A 12,274-nucleotide genomic window follows, 5' to 3' on the forward strand; every position below is an offset into this window, starting at 1 on the left:
CTCACGTTGTCCACAATTTTGAGCGCTGCACGACAGAATAGATCATGACGTGATCGAGGGTCTTGATATTATTTACATTTTAAATAAATCATGTTTTTAACTGTTCTATCAGCAAATGAAAGAAAGTGCAGAGCGCACCTGATTGACAGCTATGCCACAAGCTCTCTTGCTATCAGTTATCAGTGTTGTTAAAGTTCAGTTTATTTTGTTTCAGTGTATAGTTGGCTAATTTTGTCATTTTAGACATGCCATGTCTTGTTTTATTCATGCAACAAATGCATGTCCAATGCTGAGCTGTGGGATATGACAAATTTCATGGCAAATGCAGACAAAATTATAATTGAAAATCAGCCACAAAAAAAATATTATTATTTTTTTTTAATTTTTTTTACAAATGAAGCTTAATATTGTGAGAAGACAACCTTCTACGACCTACATCCTGCACTCATCGCAAAATTAGCTTCCTCTGATCTTAAAAACAAGAATCGAAAAAGAATCGGAAACAACGGTGAGGTATCGATTCTGGAATCCAATCCAATCAATTCCAGAACCAGGAATCGGAATCGGAACAGCCAGCCCTAGTTTTGCCACTAAACACTCATGTTTTGCAAAGGGGTCAAATATTTATTTCACTCAAATGCATTTCAATTTATAACTTTTTTAAAATGCGCTTTTCTGACGTTTTGTGTTTTCTGTTGCTCACTGTTCAAATAAACCTACCATTGAAAATATAGAATGATAATTTTTTTTGTCAGTGTGGATCAAATATTTTTTCCCCTCACTGTAATATAATCCATGTTTTTTTGTTTTATCCTAAATCGCTACTGTATGTCTATAATAAGATTTTATATATTCTGACTGGGCAGAACAACAACCACAGCTTGACTCATATCATTTACATAAACAGAGAGAATGTTCTTCCACAAAGTGCATGAAGTTTTGTTTATTAACCACTAGATTCTTTTCATTTTAGACCTGATGGAAGAGAATGAGGAGAGTGCAGACCTGAGTGAAGTGGAACTTGAAACATCTTCAACTTCCTCACATAATGACAGTAATGTTTCGCTGACAAAAAGAGCCAAAAAATCATTCCCCTGCTCTCAATGTGGAAAGAGTTTTAAATACAAGCAAAGTCTTAAACTTCACATGAGAATTCACACTGGAGAGAAGCCACACACGTGTGATCGTTGCGGGAAGAGTTTTGCGCGAATAGGTTATCTTGCGGCACACATGAGATCCCACACCGGAGAAAAGCCACACACATGTGATCGGTGCGGGAAGAGTTTCACACAAAAAGGAAATCTTACAAAGCACATACAAATTCACACCGGAGAAAAAAACACACATGTGATCAGTGCGGGCAGAGTTTTGCGCAAAAAGAAGGTCTTACAAAGCACACACAAATCCACACGGGAGAGAAACCACACACATGCGATCGATGTGGGAAGAGATTTGCACGAAAAGGACACCTTAATAGTCACATGAAAATCCACACTGGAGAAAAGCCGTATTCTTGCGATCAATGTGGGAAGAGTTTTTCACACAAAGAATACCTTAAAAGTCACATGAAAATCCACACTGGTGAGAAGCCATATTCGTGTGATCAATGTGGGACGAGTTTTGCATACAAAAGACTCCTTAGCAGTCACATGACAATCCACACTGGAGCAAAGCCGTATTTATGCGGACAGTGCGGGAAGAGTTTTTCAGTAAAAGGAAACCTTATAATACACGTGAAAATTCACAGCGGAGAGAAGTCGCACACTTGTGATCAGTGCGGGAAGAAATTCAGACAAAAAGGAGCTCTTCAACAACACATAAAAATCCACACTGGAGAGAAGCCGTACCCATGCAATCAATGTGAGAAGAGTTTCAGACATCCAAACACTCTCGAGTACCATCTGCAGTCTCACTCTGGAGAAAAAACATTTTCCTGTGATCAATGCGGCAAAATGTATGCTTCAGCATCATGCTTAAAGAGCCACTTGAAACTTCACACAGAGGAGAAGCCTTACATGTGCTCTGTGTGTGGAAAGAGTTTTCGTCAGATGGGTAATTTTAAAATACACCAGAAAAGACACACTGGTGTGAAGGATCATATGTGTTTTGATTGTGGGAAGACCTTTGTTAATGATCCTGATCTGAAACGGCACCAGAGAGTTCACACTGGAGAAAAACCTTACAAGTGTTCGCACTGTGACAAGAGATTCAGTCAGTATGGGAATATGAAAACACATGAGAGGATCCACACTGGAGAAAAACCACATGTGATCAGTGTGGGAAGAGTTTCTTAAATCTGCCTTTTCATTGTGGAGAAAGACTATTGAACTGTCATCAATGCAGTTGTAACTTTTTTTGGAGCATTATCTGTTATTTCCCGGCGGACCGAAAATAAATGCAACATTTGCCTCTCCCGGAAATCTGATCAAATTCAACTAATCAGATGACGACTTTGAAATTCCTGAAGTCTTCCAGTTAAGTGAACCATATGCATCAGACGTTTAGCCAACGCTCCCTGAGCATGACGTCTGAGGCTGAGACTAACGTTCAGATAATTGTCAGTACAACAATCATGGATAATAGTAAGACATGCATACGTAAAAACTGGATGCAAGAACAGTTTTTATTGCAAAGAGATACAATTCACATCATCTGTTTATGACATTTATCACGTTTACAGCATTTCCAACTTGAATTTCCTAATCAGGGAAGAAAAAAATGATCAAAAAGTTTCTCATGACAATGAGAGATCATTGTTTCTCTTTAAATTATCTTCCATTTATACAAAAACTAATTACAGAAGAAAGGGGATGTGGGCACGATAACTAATAAACATAAAACATGGGTTCTACACTCTGTACATAATTATTAGGAACGTCATATTTTTTTTCCAACCACATCAATCCTAATAGCTACTATTAATTTTGTATTTAATCATTTATAAGTGATATATAATTGTCCATGAAGCCTAGGAGTGAAAACTCCTTATATTCAGGTGTGCAGAATTATTAGGCACATTTTCTTTTACAGATAAAATCAGCCAACAAAGAGATTTAACACTTTTAAATGACCATGAGAAGGATGCAATACTGGTATTTGCAAAGTTAAGGCATGACCATTGGACAGCGAAATGCTCGTTTGGTCAGCACAGTCAGAAAAAAACAAACAGGTGGAGAAGAAACGACACACGTTAACTGCAAAATAATTAAGAGTTAAAGTGAAGAATTAGGTGTGAAATCCATCAGGAGCCATTTAGTCTCCAGTGCCACCGTTTTCCAGATCTGCAACCTACTTTGAGTCTCCAGAAGTGCAATGTGTCAGCTTCTCAGAGACTTTGCTTGGGTAAACATTCCTAAAAATGACCCCTCAGTTTATAAGAATAACATTCTGAAGTGTTGTGAAATACATTAAGATTGTTTTTTTATAGGCTTTATAGACAGATCCGTTGAGAGTGGCTCTCGAAGGACCAGCTCCACATCCTCTTCTAGCACTCTTTCAAAAATATGTTTTCCAGAATCTGGCAGCAAGTTTTCAGTTTTCATTTTGGTCCATCTCTGCAAGACAGACACTTTAGGATAGGAGATGGACTAAGGCCCCGTTTACATGAAGAGAAGACGCAGATATTTCCCTGCGGTTTGGACTCTCATTTACACAAAAACCCCATTTTTATCACAGAAAACGATTATTTCTAAAAACTCCGGCCAAAGTGGATAAATTTGAAAAAGTGTGGACTGTGAAAACAGAGGCTTTTGAAAACGATGACGAATATTTATAGTCATGTGACGCATATTGTACCAATAGATATCTATGTTTACAGCAGTAATTGTGCCTGTGCTATTCACTGTCACACTGCTGCTAAAGAGATTTACCTTGTACACTCTTCAAATTACAGTCCTAAAATGATGACAGAAAATTTACTCACAGTTGCTGCGCGATATAGATGCGTCAGTGGAGGATGAGATATTTCCGTAAATTATCCCGCCAGAAGAATTGCGTGAAAACTTATTACGTCTGTATAATTATGGAGGCTTTACGCATGCGCAGTAAGGCGAATTTGATGTTTTCCTGCGTTTCAGTGTGGATGAGAAACTTTTGGGAAACGCTAGTGTGGACGGAGAGCGTTTTAAAATGAAAACTCCGTTTTCAAATGTATCCGGATTAATGTAGACGTAGCCTAAAACTCCCAAAATTTACTGCCAGATTCTGGAGGATAAACTCGAAAGAGTGCTACAAGAGGACTCTCAACTCATCTGTCTATAAAGCCTATAAAAACAGTCTCTGTGTATTTCACAACACTTCAGAATGTTATTCTTATTAACTGAGGGGTCATTTTTTAGGAATGTTTACCCAAGCAAAGTCTCTGAGAAGCTGACACATTGCACTTCTGGAGACTCAAAGTAGGTTGCAGTTCTGGAAAACGGTGGCGCTGGAGACTAAATGGTTCCTGATGGTTTCATATCGAATTCTTAACATTAATTCTTAATTTTTTGCAATTGTTTTGCAATTAACATGCATCTTTTCTTCTCCACCTGTTTTTTCCTGACAAGCATTTTTCTGTCCGGTGGTCATGCCTCAAGAAATATATCTTTTTGGTGATTCACACAGAATTGTAATTTTTCCCATAAGAAATACACTTTTCAAAATGTCTATCCATTCCCGCATTTGTGTTGGATTAGGTTTATACCAGCGTCTAGTAAGAGCTTTCTCACTTGAAGCAAGAATTATTCTATACATATATGTGTTTTTCCTTTCCCACGAAACCACTGACACTTTGCCCATGTAAAGTACCTCAAAACGGAAATCAACTGAAGTGTTTAGAATCTTTTCTATTCCCAGAGGAAAGGAAAATTAAACATGAGATCTCCTTTTCAACTCACATCTTTCTCCTAGACAGAAATGAGATCAAGTGAACATCAAACTGAGACATAAGGCTAAGTCTCCTGCTTCTCACATGTTTCTCCTGAGACAAAAAATGACATTCTTTCATGTTTGTCTCCTCTAAAGCTTCATAAGAGATCTCAGCTACATCACTCACTGTGCTCAGATTATTCTCCTTAACCAGAGGCACTCAAATTCTCACATTTATCTCCTCTAAAGCTTCATAAGAGATCTCAGCTACATCACTCACTGTGCTCAGATTATTCTCCTTAACCAGAGACACTCACATTCTCACATTTATCTCCTCTAAAGCTTCATAAGAGATCTCGGCTACATCACTCACTGTGCTCAGATTATTCTCCTTAACCAGAGGCACTCAAATTCTCACATTTATCTCCTCTAAAGCTTCATAAGAGATCTCAGCTACATCACTCACTGTGCTCAGATTATTCTCCTTAACCAGAGACACTCACATTCTCACATTTATCTCCTCTAAAGCTTCATAAGAGATCTCGGCTACATCACTCACTGTGCTCAGATTATTCTCCTTAACCAGAGACACTCACATTCTCACATTTATCTCCTCTAAAGCTTCATAAGAGATCTCGGCTACATCACTCACTGTGCTCAGATTATTCTCCTTAACCAGAGGCACTCAAATTCTCACATTTATCTCCTCTAAAGCTTCATAAGAGATCTCGGCTACATCACTCACTGTGCTCAGATTATTCTCCTTAGATAGAGACACTCACATTCTCACATTTATCTCCTCTGAAGCTTCATAAGAGATCTCGGCTACATCACTCACTGTGCTCAGATTATTCTCCTTAGATAGAGACACTCAAATTCTTACATTTATCTCCTCTAAAGCTTCATAAGAGATCTCGGCTACATCACTCACTGTGCTCAGATTATTCTCCTTAGATAGAGACACTCATATTCTCACATTTATCTCCTCTAAAGCTTCATAAGAGATCTCAGCTACATCACTCACTGTGCTCAGATTATTCTCCTTAACCAGAGGCACTCAAATTCTCACATTTATCTCCTCTAAAGCTTCATAAGAGATCTCAGCTACATCACTCACTGTGCTCAGATTATTCTCCTTAGATAGAGACACTCAAATTCTCACATTTATCTCCTCTAAAGCTTCATAAGAGATCTCAGCTACATCACTCACTGTGCTCAGATTATTCTCCTTAGATAGAGGCACTCAAATTCTCACATTTATCTCCTCTAAAGCTTCATAAGAGATCTTGGCTACATCACTCACTGTGCTCAGATTATTCTCCTTAGATAGAGACACTCAAATTCTCACATTTGTCTCCTCTAAAGCTTCATAAGAGATCTCAGCTACATCACTCACTGTGCTCAGATTATTCTCCTTAGATAGAGGCACTCAAATTCTCACATTTATCTCCTCTAAAGCTTCATAAGAGATCTTGGCTACATCACTCACTGTGCTCAGATTATTCTCCTTAGATAGAGACACTCAAATTCTCACATTTGTCTCCTCTAAAGCTTCATAAGAGATCTCAGCTACATCACTCACTGTGCTCAGATTATTCTCCTTAGATAGAGACACTCATATTCTCACATTTATCTCCTCTAAAGCTTCATAAGAGATCTCAGCTACATCACTCACTGTGCTCAGATTATTCTCCTTAGATAGAGACACTCAAATTCTCACATTTATCTCCTCTAAAGCTTCATAAGAGATCTCAGCTACATCACTCACTGTGCTCAGATTATTCTCCTTAACCAGAGGCACTCAAATTCTCACATTTATCTCCTCTAAAGCTTCATAAGAGATCTCGGCTACATCACTCACTGTGCTCAGATTATTCTCCTAAACCAGAGGCACTCAAATTCTCACATTTATCTCCTCTAAAGCTTCATAAGAGATCTCGGCTACATCACTCACTGTGCTCAGATTATTCTCCTTAGATAGAGACACTCACATTCTCACATTTATCTCCTCTAAAGCTTCATAAGAGATCTCGGCTACATCACTCACTGTGCTCAGATTATTCTCCTTAGATAGAGACACTCAAATTCTTACATTTATCTCCTCTAAATCTTCATAAGAGATCTCAGCTACATCACTCAATGTGCTCAGATTATTCTTCTAACCAGAGGCACTCAAATTCTCACATTTATCTCCTCTAAAGCTTCATAAGAGATCTCGGCTACATCACTCACTGTGCTCAGATTATTCTCCTTAACCAGAGACACTCAAATTCTCACATTTATCTCCTCTAAAGCTTCATAAGAGATCTCGGCTACATCACTCACTGTGCTCAGATTATTCTCCTTAGATAGAGACACTCACATTCTCACATTTATCTCCTCTAAAGCTTCATAAGAGATCTCAGCTACATCACTCACTGTGCTCAGATTATTCTCCTTAGATAGAGACACTCACATTCTCACATTTATCTCCTCTAAATCTTCATAAGAGATCTCAGCTACATCACTCACTGTGCTCAGATTATTCTCCTTAACCAGAGGCACTCAAATTCTCACATTTATCTCCTCTAAATCTTCATAAGAGATCTCGGCTACATCACTCACTGTGCTCAGATTATTCTCCTTAGATAGAGACACTCAAATTCTCACATTTATCTCCTCTAAATCTTCATAAGAGATCTCGGCTACATCACTCACTGTGCTCAGATTATTCTCCTTAGATAGAGGCACTCAAATTCTCACATTTATCTCCTCTAAAGCTTCATAGGAGATCTCAGCTACATCACTCACTGTGCTCAGATTATTCTCCTTAGATAGAGGCACTCAAATTCTCACATTTATCTCCTCTAAAGCTTCATAAGAGATCTCAGCTACATCACTCACTGTGCTCAGATTATTCTCCTTAGATAGAGACACTCACATTCTCACATTTATCTCCTCTAAAGCTTCATAAGAGATCTCAGCTTCATCACTCACTATGCTCAGATTATTCTCCTTAGATAGAGACACTCATATTCTCACATTTATCTCCTCTAAAGCTTCATAAGAGATCTCAGCTACATCACTCACTGTGCTCAGATTATTCTCCTTAGATAGAGACACTCACATTCTCACATTTATCTCCTCTAAAGCTTCATAAGAGATCTCAGCTACATCACTCACTGTGCTCAGATTATTCTCCTTAGATAGAGACACTCACATTCTCACATTTATCTCCTCTAAAGCTTCATAAGAGATCTCAGCTACATCACTCACTGTGCTCAGATTATTCTCCTTAGATAGAGACACTCACATTCTCACATTTATCTCCTCTAAAGCTTCATAAGAGATCTCAGCTACATCACTCACTGTGCTCAGATTATTCTCCTTAGATAGAGACACTCACATTCTCACATTTATCTCCTCTAAATCTTCATAAGAGATCTCAGCTACATCACTCACTGTGCTCAGATTATTCTCCTTAGATAGAGACACTCAAATTCTCACATTTATCTCCTCTAAAGCTTCATAAGAGATCTCAGCTACATCACTCACTGTGCTCAGATTATTCTCCTTAGATAGAGACACTCAAATTCTCACATTTATCTCCTCTAAAGCTTCATAGGAGATCTCAGCTACATCACTCACTGTGCTCAGATTATTCTCCTTAGATAGAGACACTCATATTCTCACATTTATCTCCTCTAAAGCTTCATAAGAGATCTCAGCTACATCACTCACTGTGCTCAGATTATTCTCCTTAACCAGAGACACTCACATTCTCACATTTATCTCCTCTAAAGCTTCATAAGAGATCTCAGCTACATCACTCACTGTGCTCAGATTATTCTCCTTAGATAGAGACACTCAAATTCTCACATTTATCTCCTCTAAAGCTTCATAAGAGATCTCGGCTACATCACTCACTGTGCTCAGATTATTCTCCTTAACCAGAGACACTCACATTCTCACATTTATCTCCTCTAAAGCTTCATAAGAGATCTCAGCTTCATCACTCACTATGCTCAGATTATTCTCCTTAGATAGAGACACTCATATTCTCACATTTATCTCCTCTAAAGCTTCATAAGAGATCTCAGCTACATCACTCACTGTGCTCAGATTATTCTCCTTAGATAGAGACACTCACATTCTCACATTTATCTCCTCTAAAGCTTCATAAGAGATCTCGGCTACATCACTCACTGTGCTCAGATTATTCTCCTTAGATAGAGACACTCACATTCTCACATTTATCTCCTCTAAAGCTTCATAAGAGATCTCAGCTACATCACTCACTGTGCTCAGATTATTCTCCTTAGATAGAGACACTCACATTCTCACATTTATCTCCTCTAAAGCTTCATAAGAGATCTCAGCTACATCACTCACTGTGCTCAGATTATTCTCCTTAGATAGAGACACTCAAATTCTCACATTTATCTCCTCTAAAGCTTCATAAGAGATCTCGGCTACATCACTCACTGTGCTCAGATTATTCTCCTTAGATAGAGACACTCAAATTCTCACATTTATCTCCTCTAAAGCTTCATAAGAGATCTCAGCTACATCACTCACTGTGCTCAGATTATTCTCCTTAGATAGAGACACTCACATTCTCACATTTATCTCCTCTAAAGCTTCATAAGAGATCTCAGCTACATCACTCACTGTGCTCAGATTATTCTCCTTAGATAGAGACACTCATATTCTCACATTTATCTCCTCTAAAGCTTCATAAGAGATCTCAGCTACATCACTCACTGTGCTCAGATTATTCTCCTTAGATAGAGACACTCAAATTCTCACATTTATCTCCTCTAAAGCTTCATAAGAGATCTCAGCTACATCACTCACTGTGCTCAGATTATTCTCCTTAGATAGAGACACTCAAATTCTCACATTTATCTCCTCTAAAGCTTCATAAGAGATCTCAGCTACATCACTCACTGTGCTCAGATTATTCTCCTTAGATAGAGACACTCAAATTCTCACATTTATCTCCTCTAAAGCTTCATAAGAGATCGCAGCTACATCACTCACTGTGCTCAGATTATTCTCCTTAGATAGAGACACTCATATTCTCACATTTATCTCCGCTAAAGCTTCATAAGAGATCTCAGCTACATCACTCACTGCGCTCGGATTATTCTCCTTAGATAGAGACACTCAAATTCTCACATTTATCTCCTCTAAAGCTTCATAAGAGATCTTGGTAACATCTTGCACCATGCTGAGCCCTTACGAAACAATAATACATGGGAATATATTGAAAAATATATAATGTGACATATTACATAATACATTTTCAAATATTATACCCGATGCTAATATTTTCACTATACATCAATATATGGGCGTTTCTTCAACTAGGTGCACTTTTAGCCTTGAGAATTTGAAGAAGAAAAAAATTTGTTCAAAAGTCACATAACAGTCTCATAAGTTTAAATAATTTGTCTAGTTTTAAGGTCTGTAAGAGGACAAACTTAGATTACAAGAGAAATAGTTAATATTTTACTTTTTATTTTTGACCTGCAATGAACAAATGTGCATCTCAATATACAGCTGTTATTTAAAAAATAGAATAACTTTGGTTTTTATATTAAGTAGAGCATGGTTCATAAATTGTGGATAATTTTTTTAATGTGTGATAAGAACCTTTTAAATATTTTTTTAAAAATGTGTGTGTGGTGGAAATGACATGGTGGTGGTGGAAATGACAGCGTATTGTGGAAATGACAAGAAATTAAGGTAAATATAGAAAAGCTTCGTCCCTATGCTGGAACATGACTGTTTCTGGATTGAAACATTTGCAGATCATGCAAATCTATTTTCACAATCCATATAAATTGTACTTTGTAACCATAAATGTCATTTCCACCACAGAGGGCAGTGTGGTGGAAATGACTGTGGTGGAAATGACATTTCTGTAGTTTTTTGTGAAAAAATGGAAGATAGCTTCACTGACTGGCTTTGAATTATTACTTAGCATTTTGTGTATGTAAAATACTCTTATTTAACTTAAAATTAAGTTAATTAAATTAACTTTTTAATAACACCCTTGATGGTACAGTATGTGTATGAAGGCAAATCAATGCCATTAATAAACGAGCGTACCACTGATGCTCTCGCGCGCAGTAAATCACATACGCGAGAGGAAAACAGTTCTACGCACGGGGAAACGGGAACCGCGAGCTCATTTCAAACCTGCGCGCGCACACGACATATTCTCTGAGCGCAAAACAAGCCCTCGCGCGCGCGCTATCTTTCCCACATCCTCGCGCTCGATATTCTCTCACCTGCTCGCGCGAACACTTTTATTTTTGTAAGCCGTGGGGCGGGACTTGCTGATTTAATTTTAATCTCAAACGCCATTGGTTACCTCCTCTATTCCGGAAGTCAGTCACGTTAATATAGCCTTAAAATCTTAATGTTGCATGAAATTTAAAATATAACTTTTTACCATGCCAATAACCGTAGAAAAGTGTCATTACAACCTATGAAAAGGGTTTATGTCCTTGGTTTATGGGTTATTAGTTATTATAGAAATTAATACGATATTAAATGATTATTAACAATATGCCATTATGTGTACACGAGTCTGTGCGCGATGTAGCATTCAAAATAAGTTAATAATAAATATTACATGAAGTACATCAAATAAATAAGCCTACAATAAACATGTCATGCATCCCACTAGGGCTGTGCAATATATCGAACGATATTGTGAGGCGCGTTTAGTCAATGAAGCCGGTGCTTAGATTAGTAGTAAATCTCCATCACGTGCGTTCCGCTCAGGTTCCGCTGTAGCGGCAATTGATACACAGAGACGTAAATCTCTGACAAGCTACGCCATATCGAGCTAAATATCGATATTTGTAAATAAAAACACTTGCATAAATACAATCATAAAGTCCAAACTTTATCGGCATAAATATTTTGTTTTGAGTTTAGAAATTATTATATTAATTATTATAGAAATTAATACATTATTAAATGATTATATTAACAACAGGGGATGCTGTATATGTGAATGCTGTCTGTGCCCGATGTAGACAGCATTCTAAAGAAGTTTATCATGAATAAATATTACCTATATCAAATAAAATAGGCCTACAAGACATTTTTATCCATCCTTCTATTCACTGATCGTCTTTTTTTCCACATTATTATTATTATTATTATTATTATTATTAGCCTATTATTATTGGTCATATTTTTATTTTCGTTTAAATTCGTTCCCCCCTTTATTTAATTCACTTTACTTAACATTCTATATGTAAATGATACTGTAAATGCTCAACATATGTTATATGACTGTGATTTTTACTGGAATGCAGTTTAAAGGTTGAATTTAACATATTTGATTTTGTTGATTCACTGAGAAATTAATCATTTACGTAGTTTCATTTGTAAATTTGTAAATGAAAACACGCTTATTTATCGT

The 12,274-nt window shown here is 37.3% G+C and overlaps 1 protein-coding gene across 1 annotated transcript in view; it reads left to right on the forward strand.

Annotated features, from left to right (window-relative positions):
- Nucleotides 1-978: 978 nt before the first annotated feature.
- LOC141326015 (uncharacterized) overlaps nt 979-12,274 on the forward strand; it is a 16,233-nt gene continuing 4,937 nt past the window's right edge. Inside the window, exons 1-2 of the mRNA XM_073834725.1 lie at nt 979-1,253; nt 1,334-2,274. Of these exons, the coding sequence (XP_073690826.1) occupies nt 979-1,253; nt 1,334-2,274 (1,216 nt within the window). The remainder of the gene's footprint in view (nt 1,254-1,333; nt 2,275-12,274) is intronic.

This window comes from Garra rufa, chromosome 2 (assembly GCF_049309525.1).
Source record: "Garra rufa chromosome 2, GarRuf1.0, whole genome shotgun sequence".
NCBI classification, from domain to species: Eukaryota; Metazoa; Chordata; class Actinopteri; order Cypriniformes; family Cyprinidae; genus Garra; species Garra rufa.